At 50.9% G+C, this 16,484-nt stretch overlaps 1 protein-coding gene across 8 annotated transcripts; it reads right to left on the reverse strand.

The window, feature by feature from the left end:
- Nucleotides 1–144: 144 nt before the first annotated feature.
- On the reverse strand, nucleotides 145–14,764 carry CEP68 (centrosomal protein 68). 8 transcript variants are annotated; one of them, XM_026080688.1, is made up of 8 exons: nucleotides 14,731–14,742; nucleotides 14,322–14,373; nucleotides 8,228–8,656; nucleotides 5,382–6,842; nucleotides 3,997–4,122; nucleotides 3,534–3,630; nucleotides 1,775–1,944; nucleotides 145–761 (listed from the first exon to the last, which is right to left on the reverse strand). In XM_026080688.1, exons 2-8 carry the CDS (start codon nucleotides 14,352–14,354, stop codon nucleotides 711–713), a joined length of 2,367 nt encoding a protein of 788 aa, XP_025936473.1. In that variant the 5' UTR covers nucleotides 14,355–14,373; nucleotides 14,731–14,742; the 3' UTR covers nucleotides 145–710. The 8 variants fall into 8 exon arrangements, with proteins under 8 accessions (XP_025936473.1, XP_025936477.1, XP_025936475.1 ...); XM_026080692.1 differs by lacking the exon at nucleotides 14,322–14,373 and having other exon boundaries at nucleotides 14,731–14,764; XM_026080690.1 differs by lacking the exons at nucleotides 14,322–14,373; nucleotides 14,731–14,742 and adding an exon at nucleotides 11,923–14,287.
- Between the last annotated feature and the right edge of the window lie 1,720 nt (nucleotides 14,765–16,484).

Genomic DNA, 16,484 nt, shown 5'->3' on the forward strand with positions numbered 1-16,484 from the left:
GGCACAAACCTTGCACAGGGAAGCAGCACAACATTAACTTACTGAACTGCTGCAAATAACAGGTAACAGCAGTTCATGAAGAGCTTGGTTCTTGCATGGGAGCACACACCTGTAGGTATTATTTTAATCAGGATTCACATAAAGTATTGGACCTTTGCATTTATACATAACAAAACTGAAAGTTAAAATACACAGCCTCTGCTTCAGTAGTGAATGGTAGTTAATAAACAAGAGTTCACTTTGCTCCCGGGAACCAGAAGTAGTTGATACTTCTTGGCTTCTAGCACTTAATTTTAGAGTATAAATGAACAAACAAAAAAGCCCCACCTCTATTAAAATCACACAGCTTTACTTAAAACAGTTGCATTGCAAACTATGGATTACTCTGTTAAAAAACATTATGTTCCTGATACTTTGCTAATGCATGGAACGAGCCACTTCTATAAAAAGGAAAGCTACATAAACAAAACAAACCACCGAAGGCCAGCTGTACATTCCTTACTCACAGAGCTCCCCAACTTAGTCAGCAACATTAAACAGAACTACCAGTAGCCAGATAACTTCTGTACAGCTTGCCTTTCTCAAGCAACAGTAAAAAACAAACAGAAATCAGCCCGGCAGGGGGGCTAATCCCATACACAGTGATTATATGTATTTTGGCATCTCTATGAGAGTTGAAAGTAGTGTTTTGTTCCTTGCTGGAATTCATCTCACCCATCCAGAGACTGGCTAACAAATCCCATGTCTGCTAGAGGCATTGCCTGAAAAAAATGAAAAGTTGGTTACGATGAGGTGGCTGCAATCCTTAAAGGTAAAGGGCATATTTAAATCACCACATGAGCTTGCTAGAGTATAAAATACAGCTATGTACCTCTACCCCTTAAAAAACAAAAAAACAAAAAACCACCTACTTAATTCATTGTTACTCCCATCTAAATCTTCAGAAAGAACTTTGCCTGTTTGCAACCCAAACTTTAACGGTGTTCTGTGGAGCAGGCCAAGGAGAAATCGCCAGTTTGAGATACTGCTGGGGGGGGGGGGGGAATGTGTTGCACGTGTTTCCTGCACAAATCTGAGCAGATCACTCTGCTGTGTCTTCTTCCTCAACCACCGCTCAATACACCCCCCCCCCACTTACTCTAACGCTGCTGTCATTCTCGTCTGAAACACTTTTGTCACTGCAGAGTTTTACTTGAAGCAAGATAGTCAAGACATCAGCAAACAAGTTTCTAGCCCATATTTTAAACCTGACTTTTCTTGTCCATTATTACATGCAAATAGACTCTTTTCTTTGAAAAAAAGCCCAAACATCCCAGCCTCTCCCTCCACTGCCCAAGTGATTTCCGTAAAGCGGACGTCTGCGCTTGGGCTGCTGACGTCACCTCCAACGTGAGCGCCGGCACCCTGCCTTAGCATTTACCTGCCTGCTCATCTTCTCAGCAGTCCCCTTTGGAGATCCTGGCATGGCTCCTGTCATGCTCCTCCGGTTTCAGCAACTGGCTCGCTAACTCACCCTGCCTTTTTTTTTTTTTTAATTTTTTTTTTTCCCCCCCCTCTCCTGCCACCTATCTCACATTGCTGCATCTTGTTCACCTGAAAACTACAGGCGTCCACTGTGAGATTGCCTTTGGTCTCCTCTCCCTTTAGCCTTTTCAAACATCAGATTAAAATAAAGACTGATTGACAGAGTGTGCTAATAATCTAAGTGCTTCTCTTCTACGCCGCCCTCTCTTCCACCGCCACAAAAAAAAGGCTGGCTTGCTCCCTTGCTTACCCATTTAGCTTCTTTTGCCTGAGCAGGTGTTTGCCGCACGCTGACGTCCTTTATCACATCCTCGCCCTGCAGGGGCTCCACAGCAGCTAGAACTGACTTGTACCAGTGCGCCATGTGGTTTTCCAGCTCTTCTGATTGTTTTGCAATCAGATCCAGGGTGTCTTTTAAAGCTGGAAAAACAAAAAGCATGGACTGAGGCAGTATTAACATGATAATCCAGTCTGGAAGAGCAATACAGAGGAGTTCCACTTGCCCGAGACAGATCTTTGAAGCAAATCGACTTCTAGAAATTCATCAGCTGATCTCAATCCCTTCCAAATGGTGATGCAATGTTATGGGGGGGGGGGGAAGGGGAGGGGGCACCTAGGAGGCTCCAAGTTGAGACTGAAAAATCTAGAAAAAGGCACTCCTAAAGTTGTGCTCAAAGGCAACTACAGGAGGAGGAAACTTCCCTTGGGGCTGTGGAAGAAAAATCCATCCGTAATGCGAAACTAGACCACAACTGAACACACCTTCGCCGACTGTACAAAGGTGGTGTTGGCCACAGCCAGTTGCTCACACGCGCTCATGCCCCTTCCCACGGGGGCCTCGCAGGGGCACCCCACTGCCCCTTCCGTTTCGGTTCTCGTGTGCCTTGGAGTTCCTGCAGCTCGTCCTAAAAGAGAAACCGGAGCAGACCGCGTGGCCCTTCCTTAAGGAATACACTCCCAGGTACGTGCGCAGAATACGCCAACTCAGTGGAGCGGCTGCTCCAGGCCGCCTGTTCACAGCTCCCGTAACACCAAATTGCTGCAGGTGCCAGGCCCGGGGTTCCCAGAGTGCAAACGAGGTGTAAAAATCACCTGCTCCTGAGCTGCAAGAAAGAATTGCCTCCTACCTAGCTCAAGATTTACAGCCTTTCCAGAGCCCAGCAGGAGCTGGCCAGGCTGCAGTTAAGATAAAAATCAAAGGAGTCACATGGAAGTAAAAAAGGCAGGTTCACTGCCATTGCCAACAGCGCCTCAGGACAGGCAGGACATTCCCAATCTCCACTTTCCACCAGCTCTGCTTGTGGGGAAAAAGGACAGGGAAGAGCAGCAGCCGCCCCCTGAATGGGAAACGGCCCCTGCCATTAGCCGAGACGCAGAAGAAAGACCGAGCCGCGCTGCCAGCACAGCGGATGGCAGGTCAGCCAGAGCGTCCCCGCGGGTGTAACGCCCTGCGCGGCTCCTGCCAAGTAATTGCGGGAGACGAAGATGTGACACAGCGACCCCGGAGCAGCTCCGTGTCTACGCGGGTGCCAGCAAGCGGCACAAACACATCGATCAGCCGCGCACCTGGCGAGCACTGGTGATCGACGGCGCGGCGCAAGGAAAGCGGGGCAAGGTTAAGGCCCGCGGCAGCTGCCAGCTCTGAAAGTGCTGGCGAGTTAATAGCTTCTCTGGAGTCAAACCACCAAGTCATCCTCCCTCCTGGGAAAACTCCCAGACAGCGACTGAGGAAGCTTCATTAGACTGCTGCCTGCTAAATAGTCCTGTTTGGTGTTCATCTAGGCGGCTTCTGTCGTCTCCTTAAAATCCCTCTTTGTGCCGACAAAACTGCTGAACGGCAAAATCTGCTCCCCCTCCATCCCTGCACACGGGGACACAGACCAGCCCCGAAGTCTCAGAGGGCAGATGCCACAACCAGCGTCACCGGCTGCATCCCCTACCAGCCCCTCGGGTCCCGTGCGCCGAAACGCGCGTTCCCCTCATCACGGATGAGAAACGCTCCTGCTCACCTGGCGAATTTGATGCCATGCACTGCAGCAGAGCTTCGCCCCTGTGCAACACGCTCTCCGTCAGACCTCGGTGATCAGCCACGTCTTTCTTGAACTCCTGGGAAGGCAAAGAGGTAGCGTCATTTAGAAGCGCTTTGGGCAGCCTGGACCACAGGGACCTTGGTTTGACACGGGCCATTCTGGTTTAAGGCGCTTGATTCGTTCAAAGCATTCTGCAGACATCGTCTCGTCCTCACAACCGCCTCTGGGAAGCGGCTGGCCAGCACCACCCAGAGAGAGCAGACTCCTGCTGCAGTCAAGCTAGTTTCTCAGGCCCAGAGTGGCTACGCGGCTGGCAAGGAATCCGTCAGACGCAGAGACTCGCATCGCCTGCGCCGCGGGCTGGCGCGCCGAGCGGATCAAGGCCAGGGAAAAGCAGTTCTGCCCTCGGCACCGAGGGGGAAAAGGGCACTGCTATACCTACCAAGTAACGGTGCACGGACGCCTTCACGCTCCAAACGCCTGGCGCGGGCGGCACCCACTTGTCTGCGACCTCTGCTACTTTGTACAGCCAACGAATTAGCTCTTCCAGCTGACAGCAAAACATCTGCTTAAGGAATCAAAATAAGAGGCATCACTTAGCTATTCCTGTAACAGAGGAAGCACAGGCGCATCAGCACGCGAGCGAGCGGCGCTTCGGACAGCACCTGCCGCTACAGCCCTGCTCTCCTCGGGTGCCAGCGGCATCCCCGCCGCCCTCCTCTCCCCACCGCCTCCGACGAGCGGCCGGCCGGCGCACCCAAAGCGAACACACTGAACCTGCAAGCTGGCAGGGGAAGGAAAAAAACCAACACCACACTGCGTGACTTTGCGAGCAAAAACATCCCTAAACTCAGAAAACTGAGGGTCTACGGAAAACAAAGTAGTCGAGCAAATTCAGTTTAAGCAGCGTACCCCAAAGCAGGGTGTGCGCACGACTGTGGAAGGTCACTAATAAATGCTCTGAGAAGGTCTCAGAAGCCAAGGGCATCGCCCTGGAGGAAGGGTTTTCTCTCTCCACCATCCCCCTGCAGGAGGGAGGCCTTCCTCCTCACAGAAAACCAGAGCTACCGAGTTAATTAGCAATGCCTTTTCCCGGGGGGGGTGTCCTGTCTAGCTCAGTTAAGTGCTTTCACTTCTTTTTAAAGTGTCTCAGTAAGGAATTATTTTTGTAAGGTGCTGGGTAAAACCAAGGGGCCTCTGCTCCCAAAGTCAAATTCCAGCCTTGCCACTTTAATGAAAGTTCAGGAAAGTGCCACCAGCTCTGCATCTGGTTTAAAGATAATAATAATAATAATAAAAAAAATCCTATCCAGCCCATACATTTAAAAGCAGAACATAATTTTGGCAATTTTTGGTTCGGGAAGGTGAATCGCCGTTTTTCCGCCAAGTCCACCTCCGTGATACCGAGCCCTGGGAGAAACAGGTCTGGAAAGCAAGGCATTAAAATGCAAAGAATCTGTTTATACTACCGCTCCTGCTGGTACAAAGTGTTATGGGAAAAAATCCAAGGCAGACACGCTGCTCTGCATTTCAGCACGACCGAGCCCCATCTCAAGCCCTCCCAACTGCCTTTAGGTGGATGCAGACCATTAACAGGGATACTCCAGACACCAGAAGGGCGGCGAGGCCAGAAAACCCTTTACTGCCAGAGGTTCTTGCTCCATCAAAAGAAATCATCTGCTCCGGTGAGCCGCCCTGTATAAATTACTACCAGCTGCCAGGAAACAAACATCACGCACAAGACGTTGGGAAGAAGCGAGAGCTAAACAAGGCACGTTTTATGCGAGATCTTCCCATAGCGAGCTTCAATTCCTGGCCGCAGCCTACCTTAATGCACTGTGCAAGGGACTCGCTGTGCCGGCCCTTCTCTTCAGGAGACCCTCTGACCTGCAGCTCGTTCAGGTAGCTCCCATCCAAGGCGGCCCCGATACTGGCAGGGAGATCGGGTCTCCGCGGAGGATCGCTACAGTGCTGCCTACACAGTTCGGTGGTTTCCCCGCTGGGCTCTCGAGAGCTGTACGACTGACACAGCCCACCGCAATCCTCACTTCCCTCGCTGCCAGCTTCTCCGAAAGCCACCGACTCGGATGAAAGGGGCTCCTTGCTGTCACCATAACAAGGAAGACTTTGGCGGTCTTGCCCAGGTGTCCTTACAGTTAAGGAAAGATCAGACAGATACTGAGCCAGACTTTCCAACTCCCGGAGTCTTGGGGGCAGCGACAGGAACTCTTCATCACCTTCCCACTCTTTTCTTAGGGGGAGCATTTGCACTGTAGGTAAAAACCGATGAGCACTTTTTTCCTTTCCATTGTACTTTGAAAAGGAGGTCTCTCTGGTACACCAGCTTCTCCCAGCCACATCAGGGTGATCAAGTGACCGTGGCCCAGCTGACTCCATCATTAAACCCTTAGCAAAACCTCTAGAAACACCTGCTTTGCCAGCAGAGGAAGCACTTTTTGCAAAAGATGCTTTTGCAATAGGTGAGGGTTCATAGTAAGATGCAGATCCTAAACAGCCTGGTTTTCTAGACACTGGGGTAGAGAATCTTTCTGCAGAGACCGCAAACTCCTTATGCAGATTTTCTCTGCTTCCCTGAGCCTGCCTACCTTGGCCGCGCATGCTGGCAGACGTCAGAGTGCCCTCGGGAGAAACAGAGAAGCTGTCCACATCTATTCCTGAGTCATGGAGGAAAGGTTCTGGTGTCTTTCCAAGCTTGTATCTTGGCTTTAACGGATAAGCATAATCAAGCAAGTCCTCATATTCTTTATTAGGGTCCCAGTGAGGAGACTGGCGGTCTGGAGACGGGGGTAACGAATCAGGTATCGCACAGGCCCAGTAATCAGCCTGGAAGGACGACATCTTTCTCACACGCTCCATGGTAACACAGTCATCCAGGAGAGGACTTAACGGCTTGCGTGCACGCAGCAGCCTGTCTTCTGTCGGGCTGGATTGATGGCGCAGGTCCCAAGAGGTGATGGCTGCAGGAGGCACGTCCACGCCGGCTGCTAAGCTTTGGGATCGCTTCATCTCCTGCTGCTTGCAGATGCTGTTTTCTTCTAAAGACAGAGTGGAAAAGCTGGATCTGGAATGGCTCCGGAGGGTGTTCTCAGGGCTGAGGGTGGTTTTATTTGGTAAGGACCCCAGGGTGGAGGAGAAAGGGGAGAGGGACCTGTGGCTCCACTGGCTGGTACTGATATCATGACAGAAGTCGGAGATGCCGGTCTCTTCTGCAGAGCTCTGCAAGTTGGGAGCGCTGGATGCCGGCTCTGAACAGCCCATTTTCATCTGCTTAAATGTCCAAGGACATGGGAAAGGGGATGGAGGGGGAGAGAGAAAGACACAAAAAATGAACCACTAATTCACTATTTCCAACTTTGCTCATTTTACAAGCTCAGCAATGGTACGAGCATACTACACCGCAAGAAAACCCCAGGAAAAAGAACTGGGAGGAACATTTCTGACACTCCAGGAACGCTGAATACTATTTGCATTTTGCACCCAGACAAAAGGCCCCTTTATGCAGCCAGCAGCACTGGGCTACAGAGATAAAAGTCCAACCCTGGATCTGCTGTAAGGAGCGGCTCAAATGCGAACTCTGCTCCTGCTGTGAAATTGCATGCAATTACTCCGGCCTGGACTGGGTTTGTTTTTAAGGAAAGGCATCTCGAGTACTTGGAAGGCTGCATGAATCACTTGGCAGCCAGAGCCGCTGTTACGACGTGCGTGCCGAGGGCAGAATGTCATCCCAGCCTGTTTATTTCTTCCAGCCTCTGAAACACAGTTCGGGGTGCCTATCCTGCAAAAGCCAACAGAAACAGAAGACGACCCACTGCCATTACGCGTATCCTGCTCAGCCCACGTCCCTCCAAACAAAAAAAGGGCAGAAACAGAAAAGCAGGCTCTGCAAAACGCTCAGCGGCCCACAGGATCGAGGCTGCAGGGGACAAGGAGAGAAACTCTCTGCGGCAAACACCCAGCGGAAGCTGCTTTTCCTTTCTACGGCAGGAGTTGCCTTTTGGTCAACTTCCCAGCTCCGCAGCAGCAACAGGAACCAAGGCAACATTCAAGCCCAGCCCCTTCACGGCCATAAGGTCAAAGCCGCCACCTTGCAATTTCCCTTGGAGGCTTGCAGGAGCTGACGTAGGCTGCACGGCGAGGCAGCAGCCTGGGGAAGCGGGGATCTGGTTCAGCCTGGGGCTGGGGTGGACGCGCACTGGCCTGAGGCAGGAGAGGAAAAGCCCCCAGTAGCTTACCGGGCAGAGGAGGGAGTTTGCCACCAACTCCCTCCAAGCTGCACTTCTCTCTCCGGCTGAGATTTTCCCCACTGTAGGGCCCGAAGTTAAGCAGCCTGTATTTTTAAGCACCTACATTTTCATTGCTTCTCCCTCCTGCTCTGGGTAAGGGTGTTTCTGGTTTATCTCACCATGTTTTCAAGCATGCAGGAGCTGGCAGGCCAACAGACTGGAGAGATTCGTGTTTTATTTCTCTGCTACAGAACCATTCTGTTTAGTGTCGGACACGTCCCTCCATCCCCAGGCCTCTGCTTCCTTGGGACAAAGCTCCTTGGGACAAATGCTCTTTCCCTTGCTAGGCTGGAGCCTAGGCAAACAAGTCCCCATCTCTTTTGGGACCTCTTGGTGAAACAGCAACACCAGTAAGTGAAACCCTCTCACCTGCTGCTCTTCTGAGGAGAGGAAACGGTGGCTAACGTGACGGGACAAGTCACTACCGGGAGTCGTTCTGGAAACGAACGGCTGTCTCTCCATGTAGTTTGCTTTCGCTCCGGACAGTCTGGATGCGGAAGGTAAAGGCGCTTCTCTGCAGTAGCTTGAATCCCTTTGGGTAACACCACTGACCAAGCGGCCACGTCCGCTCATCGCCATGCGCTCAGTTCCCTTTGGGGAGGATCTGACTTCCTCGGCGTCTAACCGCCGGCGCACGCCGTTAACTAGCTCAGGGTAGTCCGTCTCTACGTCTGCGTAGTTCCACCCGCCATAGTGCTTGGGCTTCCCGCTCAGCGAGGCTTCGGAAGGCGATCTTTCTACGTCCAAGGCCATCGATGCAGCACTTCCTTTGAAAGACGGCGCCGAGCCCTGGGAGCTCTGAAATGCAGAACACAAGTAGCAACTCTCCGTCTCCTTCTCTGCCTCCCCTCATTTCCACACTGAGTAAGAAACTGGACACGATTAAAGGCTAGAAACTTAAATACATTTGGGGCCAAACCCAAAAATCGTAAGATCACATCTTTGTGGGTCAAGTGCAGCACAGGAAAGAACAAACTGGCCTTCACGTCTTACCAGCATTTGCCCATTTCTACGACATAAGATACAAGAAAGATATAGTTAAAGCTTTTACTGCTCCAAGAACAAACCTGTGTTTTGTACCTTGCTGGTAGGGCACAACTCTCTCCCGAGTTAATGGCCACTCTTACCAGCAAGCGGACAAGTTACGTTACCAGGCCCAAATCAGACATCATTAACTAAAAAGCAAAGCAGACATTTATGTGGCTGAGCCCTGCAGGACATCTGGGATGGAAAATTGTTTGGGTTTTTTTTGAGACAAACGCACAACACTGAAAATAGAAGCCTCACAGAAGTGAGAAGGATACCAAAAATAAAAGAAAATAAAAAAAAAAAGAAAAAAAGGAGGGGGAGGCTATAAAACAGAAGTCTTTGGGCTTAGCTGTGCAACTTCTAGCTCAATGAACAGCTGTTTATGAAAACACAGTTAATGGCACTGCTGGCTCAACCGACAGCACGCTGCGGAGCAGGCTGCATGGTCAGGCCCACGTAACTTCACTGCAAAAACTTTTAGTATTAGGTGTTTTTCTTGAAGCCTGAGCCCCATAGGTACACGTGCCCCAGATGCTCAGCCTTCACTAAGGAAGATCTCTAATTGCACAAACACCCCAGAAGAAAAAAAAAAAAAAAACTTAAAAAAATATATATAAAAAAAATCACATGATCCTTCAGGCTGATTCCGACAGTTTCTGAGGGCCGCTTCAGGATTTCCGTAAAAGCAGACACCTGAAACACTGCTTGCTTTCTTCTCACCTTGATATACAGCGAATGAAAAACAACCATGAAAAAGCTGAAAATACGTGTGTGTTTTTTTCCCCCCCCTCTAAAAAGAGCACTGATGTTAAACTCAGCCCCACCTCCTCCCAACCAAAATATTCCGGATGCCAACACAAACTGCGGCACCTAAGGCCGTGTTTAAACCTTTGACGGAAACGCGAGGTTGGTACGAAGCGTGCAACTTCCTCCCTTCTCAAGGAAAAGCCCCCTCACTCGGCACAGAGGCCACATCCGCCAACTTGCTGGCGCCTCCCTTTCGCTTCGGAGAGCATCCGCTGCAGACCGGGGTTTCCATTGGACCCTGCACGGCCGTCAGGCTCGTTTCTCTTGGATTTCGGCCTCCGCTTCCCATGCGGGGTAGCAGGCGCCCGTGCCCGGCCGGCTGCCGCGACAGGGAGCCTCCTGCCTGCGTCGGTAGGGAAATGAATAAACAGGGCCAAGCGATTTTAGGCGATTTATCACGGTGTCGGGCCACCTCCGCCGGCGGCGGCGGCCGCGCCGGGACCCCACCGCAGGTCCGGGGCATGCCGAGCCCGCTTGCCGGGTCGCTTATCTGCTTGCTTCAGCAGGCGCTGCCGGCACTGGGGCAAAAGCGCGACGGTAACGAACGCGAGCTCAGGACGCGGGGTGATCTCCGCCAGCCACGCGGGCCGCGTTCCCGTTGCTTTCGCAGGGACGCCGGCTAGGTCGAATCGGCCGGATCGAAGCGTTTGAAGGCAGCACGTGGGGAATCCCGCTCTGCAAACGCCTGCCGGAGCCAAGCACCTCTGCTTGTTTTCGCCAAGGCGGCGGGAGCTAAAAATACCCTAGCAGCATCACCAAGGCACAAATGACATCTCGTGGGCTTTCTGCAGAGGCAGCCGGCATCCAAATAGGCCCTGCCAGAAACTCCCACGTGCTGGCTCTGCGCGGTACCCAGCTGCAGGCACACATCTGGCACAGCTGCTCCGGCTCCTCAGAGCTTCGCCAACACCAAAGCTTCTCCCCGCGGCGTCGGCCTCGACCACGGCCACGGCGTTAGGGAAATGCTAGCAGGGTGTTTTGGCTGGTACTGACCCAGCTAGAGCTGCACTGGCGACGGCGAGGAGAGAGGCCAGCCAAGGGGGAAAATCAATAGCAAATTCAACTAAAAGGAAAGGGAAAAAAAGAAAGGGAGGGGGAAGGAAAGAGGAGGAGGACACGTGCTCCCACGGATCGCCTGGCCCAGCGTAGGACCTGTCTACCCGCCTCGTCCAAGAGCCGCAGCGGACACACCATGTCCGCACGCACGCCAGCAACGCCGGGAAAAAATCACAGCCCTCCTCAACGGAGGAACAGCGACAAAAGCCAGCGACAAAAAGCAACAGCAGCAGCACGGCTCAAATCCCGATGACAGAGAGAGCTCGTGTCCCCTGCCAGGCCTCAGCTAGGAAAAAAGGAAAGGAGGATCCACAGGGCTACTTGGGCGGCGGCGGAGCCACCTCCGGCCACATCTTGCCCAACCCTGCTCATTGCTCTCAAATGCAGCTCTATGCACATCCTAAAATCAGTAGTATTACACTCTTTTTCAAAAAAAAGTTGCATATCCAAACAAAAAGGTGCGGTAGCTGCAAGAAAAATAATTAATAAACCCACCCCTGCTAATATATTGTTCTATAATGTATAATTTATAAAAAGCTATATATATAATCTTGCTTAGCAGAAGATAGATTTCTGACGTTAACAGAAACAGTACCCCAAAACACTTGAAACATCCATGTATTTTTTAGTGGAGCCAGCATAGCATGTGCACAGTTCCTTCAAGTGTTTATTGTTTAGGTTTTAACTACAGTAGTCTTCTAAACCACAAGAGGTAACACTCTATTATTCTTTAATCTTAATCTACCGATCCATAATCTGTTGATTATTCTACTAATCTTAACTGATTTGCATTCACTCACTCTGCTTCTAGAATTAATTTCTATGTTTTGTCTAAACAGACAGGCAAATAAGCATTAGCAAATCAAATGCCAAAAGGTTAAATCCAACTTACAGGTGATTAAATGCCCAGAAAATCCTCAGCGATATATTTGTTTACCTGCTCTGAAAGCCAAAACCCTTGTAGCAAGGGGAAACGACACTCGCTGGTTGCATTCCTTCCCTTCCAATCAAAACAGCCCAGTGTGCAAAAACCAGCTAAATATATGAAACTCCAGTACCCACTTCAGAAAGTAGCAGCCTGCCACCCATCTACCCTGCTTCGCATTCATCAGTTTTGATGCTTTCCTTAATGCCAAAAAGCCTGTGTTTCAACAGAGAACATCAATGGTTACCATGATGTGAAGGGACATCTAATCAGCTCTGCTCCCTCCTTTCTCCACATGTTTCGAATATCCACAGTGCTTTCCATGTGCTGGCGTTAAGTAGCGTGCAGACATTCACGGCTGGCTCTTACAGAAGTAAGTACAAGCCCGTTACGTTCCCAGTCATAATTCATCCAGCAACATTTCATTACTGTCTCTCCACATCCCCAAAGCCCTTGGGCTGCTCTGCTTTGCTTTACTGCGCCTTTTTGGTTTCCCTCGACACGTTAAGATCTTTCCTACGGCTGAGGAGCGTTCGTCTCCAGAGCGCGTTGTCCTAGGAGCGCCTTTGCCAGCACCTAACAGTCGACTATTCTGCTCATGAAGCGAGAGCTCTGCGAAGCGGTCCCAAGGCAAGAGAAAGCACTCGGCGAGAAACCAAGCTCTTCCCAGGAATAGCGGCGAACACGGAAACGGCAATCCAGCCAGGAAGCAGCTTCGCCGCGCAGGACGCGAGACGGAAGCTCAGCCTCTGACTTCATACCCTAAAAAAAATCCCGCCTCCTTTTTCTGTGCAATTCTCTCTCATCATTAATACGTATTTAGAGTACATCACGCCGTTCACATAAACACATGATCCTTTCAATTAAACGCTGCCATGTGCTTGAAATTACATTTATACCCTTCCAACCAGCACACGAGCAGGAAGCCATGGTTACAGCAAATTCAAAAATGAGCCCGTCAGTACAAATCTTAACAGAGGGAAGGGCTCTGGAAACCCGCAGCTTAGGACATAAACACCCTTACAGTCGATTTTGTTGTTGGGTAGCCTGTGATTAAAAAAGAGAAAGCTTAACAAGGCACCACAGCAGACAGACTTTTGAATTTAATGTGCGCTGATTAATATGCAGCCTTGGTACTTCTTTATTTTCAAGAAGATTCTGCACTAAAGTCAAAGTGATGTTGAACGTTGCTATTTCCATCAGATTTAGTGGCTCGAGTCATGTGTCAGTCAGCTCAGTCAAAACAGATATAAATATACACATAAACTTGACCTTAGATTTGAAAAGCATGTGTTAAGCAACATTAAAAAATTATAGGTCACAACTCTCCTGTTATTTTTGTAACTGTATGCAGAAGCATGAAGGCTCTACTCTGTGCTTTGAAAACTTGTGTTGATCTTATGAACGTGGCATGAGGTCCCCTGTATTTCCACGTTACTGTCAGCCTTTACAACAGAGCACGTGCGGATGCTCCCATTTTCCCAAAGCCAATCCCTGCAACGCAGATTCGTCTTACTGCTTTTCATTTCAGCATCCGTACAGACTATCTGACTCTGGAGGACAGGTTCATTCAAACCTGAGAAGCTAAAGCAGAAGTTAAAAAGAAACCAGGAAACCTATGAATAAATGCAAGTGTCCATTTGGATTTATATTTCTAGCACCCACTTATTGCAGAAGTTATAAGGGCATTCAAGGGGAAAAGGACACCGTAGGTTTTTGGCACATTTTCAAGAGTCTCTAACTCAGTTTCTGAACAGAGTATGCTAAGTGCAATTCCAAACAGCATCTAGAAAATAAGGTTTCTCACCATTTTCCAGGATAAATAATGCAAAAATTCAGAAGTCAAGCTCTCCCCTTTGCCAGTGACACATCAAGATTAAACCTCAGGATGGGAAGAAGCAAGTCCCAACCCACGGGCAGGATGAACGCCAGCACCCTGGACACAGCTCCCGGGACAGATGCGGTACCGCGGCTGCAGGCGCACCGAGGACTTTCCATCAGTGTTAAAAATACAGGGAATCAGCCAGAATCTGCGTCTGCACCTGAGTCCTCAGCTGCCTCACCGGCGATGGAGCTGCACAAAAACTGTAACTTTGGCCTCTTTTTAGATAAAAAGATGAATAAGAACAACAAAAGTTTCATTCACTGCAACAGGAGCTGCTGCAAAGGGAGCAACAGGATCTCTCGAGAAAGCGATCCCTGAATGGTCTTTTTTTGCAAAAAGGAAACCGCCTGCCAAAGAACTGAACAAAACCATGGTGGAAACCAGAGCCCTGCCCCAACAGGGCGCATCCTGCCTCCAGCGGGTATCGCTTGGCTCGCACACTTCGGCCAAGGCAACACGGCCGGCACCAGCGTTTCCGTCCCCCACGACGGCCCGCAGCAGCTTTACAATGGGGTTTTGTTTGCTCTTATTAAAAAAAAAAAAACACCTTTCAGACCTGCAGAATCTGGGTTTTTTTGTTGTTTTTTTTTAGCCTTCCTTTCTTGCATGTTTTCCTGCGGAAAAGCCTTTTTGCAGCTAAAAACCTGCGCTAGTTGCTAACAAAACAAAACAAAACAAGCAGCAGAGCCATGGCACTGTTGCAGCTTAACGCATACTCCTGCTCTGGGGCTTTGAGAAGCACTAAATAATGTCTGCATTACCGCAGGAGACGCAGATGGAACAGCACTATCCATAAAAGCACATGGAGGCGAGCTTAAAAAAAGAAAGAAAAAAAAAAGTCATAAGTCTCTGAAAAAAAAAAAAAAAAAAAAGAGTCAGAAGTCTCCAGTGCAACCGCACGGGGCAGAAGCGCTTTTGCCATTTTGGAGAAGCGACACAGCTCCCACAGCAACAGTTTAGAGCCCGGATCCCCCCCCGCCCCCGCCGGGAAACAACCCCCGAAATGGGCTGAATTTTGCAAAACTGGCTGAATTTTGCAAAATTTGCATTCGCACTCCCTCTCCCCCCATCCCCCCCCTTGCCGGCACGCCGGCCCGGCCCCAGCGGACCCGTGATTTGGGGAGGGGGGAGGAAAGGCGCCCCGGGCCGCGGGGCAGACCGGGCTCCTACCTGCCGTGCCGAGCCGAGCCGAGCCGGGACGGGCCGGGACGAGGCGCCGCCGCGGCCCCGGGCGGGACCCGCGCCGCCCCCGGCCCGCGAAGGCGCGCGGCCACGCCCCCTCCCCGCCGCGGCCAATCGGAGCGCGGCCCACCCCTGGTCGCTACGCGCAGCATTGCTACGTTGAGGCCGCTCAGCCAATGGGAGCGCTCCGCTCCGCCCCCTCCCCCCCGTTCCCGCGCCCGCGCCCCCGGGGGCCCCGCGGGCTCGGCGCGGGCGGTGGTGGTGGCGGTCGCGGTCGCGGTCGCAGCGGTGCTGCCGGCCGGGCTCCCCCCCGGGCTCCCCTTGCTCGGGCCGAGGTGCTGCTCTCGACCTCCTCCTGGATCTGCTGCAGGTGCTGGCGGGGAGAGCAGCGCCCCGGGAGGCCGCGGTAAACCTGGCGCGTGGCGCAAGGCTGAGAGGCGGATCAGGCGTACTCGGGTGTCATTAAATATAGCTGCTGGCCGTGTGCTGGGGCCGAAGGCAACGCGCCCTGCAAGAAGGGAGGGCTCAGCTTCATTTTGCAGGGATTCTTGGGCCTTAGTTATATATTTACACATGCACAAACATACACACATATACAGACATATATATATATATATATTTATATGCTGGAACCTGGCTTAGAAACCAAGGAGTGAAATTTCATTTAAGCTTTTTGATCTGTGTTGCAAGCGCCACATGAAAATAGCTGTCTACTGCACCCCCCCCAAATTAATGATTTGTTTCTCCATTGAGATGAATCTCGACTTTCTCTTCAGTCGGTTGAGCTTCATCTAGTCTGCCAAGGGACATGTGGCAGGTGCCTACAATTTGGCTGTTTGGTTTTTTTTGACAAATGTACAAGTAACCTACCCCATAACCCCCTGTAAAACAGCAGAATGATTTACCAAGGAAAAAAATGTATTCACAGCCTGGAAAGCTTTCTGCTCCAGGAATTATGTTTATAATAAGAAAACAGAGTAATTCAAAGTAAAAGCAGTACCACGTGCAAAGCACAGGGGAGTTCATCCACGCAGCCGCTCCATTGCTCTCCCCCCGAGGAAGGCAAGGGACATCCAAATGCCGGGGCGCTCATCCCGAGCTCTCTGCAGCTGGCCTCACACTAACCCTGGGGTTGCACAGCTGCTGGTGCACTCTGAGGCACCTCTTAGCATTTACACTTTAGCAAAATACACAGGGAGTGAATTAACGGAGTAAATAAAATGCCTTACTGCCGTCAGTTAAAGACATGAAAAGCCCCTTTGCAATCAGCAGGCACTAAATACTGAGTGCGGTCTTGTGCATAGACGTAGCTCAAATAACATGACCCCTAGCCCCTTTTAATAGCTTGTCTTAATGTTAGGATGTTTCCCTTTATCCTTTCTATTGATCTTCCTGGGGCCAGTCTGTGTAGAGACAACCTCAGCCCTTTCTGGGAATTAATGCAGTGGGATGTTTCTGCTTCTAGCGTAAAAGAACATGTACAAATTGAATTACATGAACGAAGACCGTCAGTGTAACAGCAAACAAATCCCACCAAGTGAAACGAGAAGCTGGGTCCAGATTGCTAAGCAGGACCCCCTGAGGCTGAAAGGATGAGCTCCCAGCTGAAGACCTTCCTCCCACGCAACAGCGGCAGGCTCTGGTTCAGCGCCAGCCTCCGAGCGTGCCCAGGGCTTGGGCTTTCCCATGTCAGCTGTACTAAGGAAAAGGCAGCAGGCCTTCAGGCAGCCGAGGAGCTGTCT

The sequence above is a fragment of the Apteryx rowi genome, unplaced genomic scaffold, assembly GCF_003343035.1.
Source record: "Apteryx rowi isolate R43461 unplaced genomic scaffold, aptRow1 scaffold_53, whole genome shotgun sequence".
In the NCBI taxonomy this organism is placed as follows: domain Eukaryota; kingdom Metazoa; phylum Chordata; class Aves; order Apterygiformes; family Apterygidae; genus Apteryx; species Apteryx rowi.

What these genes read in the sequence shown, in the direction of transcription:
- CEP68 (XM_026080684.1), bottom strand. Translation starts at nt 9,637, where the DNA reads ATGGTTGTTTTTCATTCGCTGTATATCAAGGTGAGAAGAAAGCAAGCA. An exon ending in CGTCCGTGCACCGTTACTTG is followed by an intron (nt 3,631 to 3,996) that starts GTAGGTATAGCA and finishes TTGCCTTCCCAG; the next exon opens with GAGTTCAAGAAAGACGTGGC. An exon ending in CATGGCATCAAATTCGCCAG is followed by an intron (nt 1,945 to 3,533) that starts GTGAGCAGGAGC and finishes TTGTTTTTCCAG; the next exon opens with CTTTAAAAGACACCCTGGAT.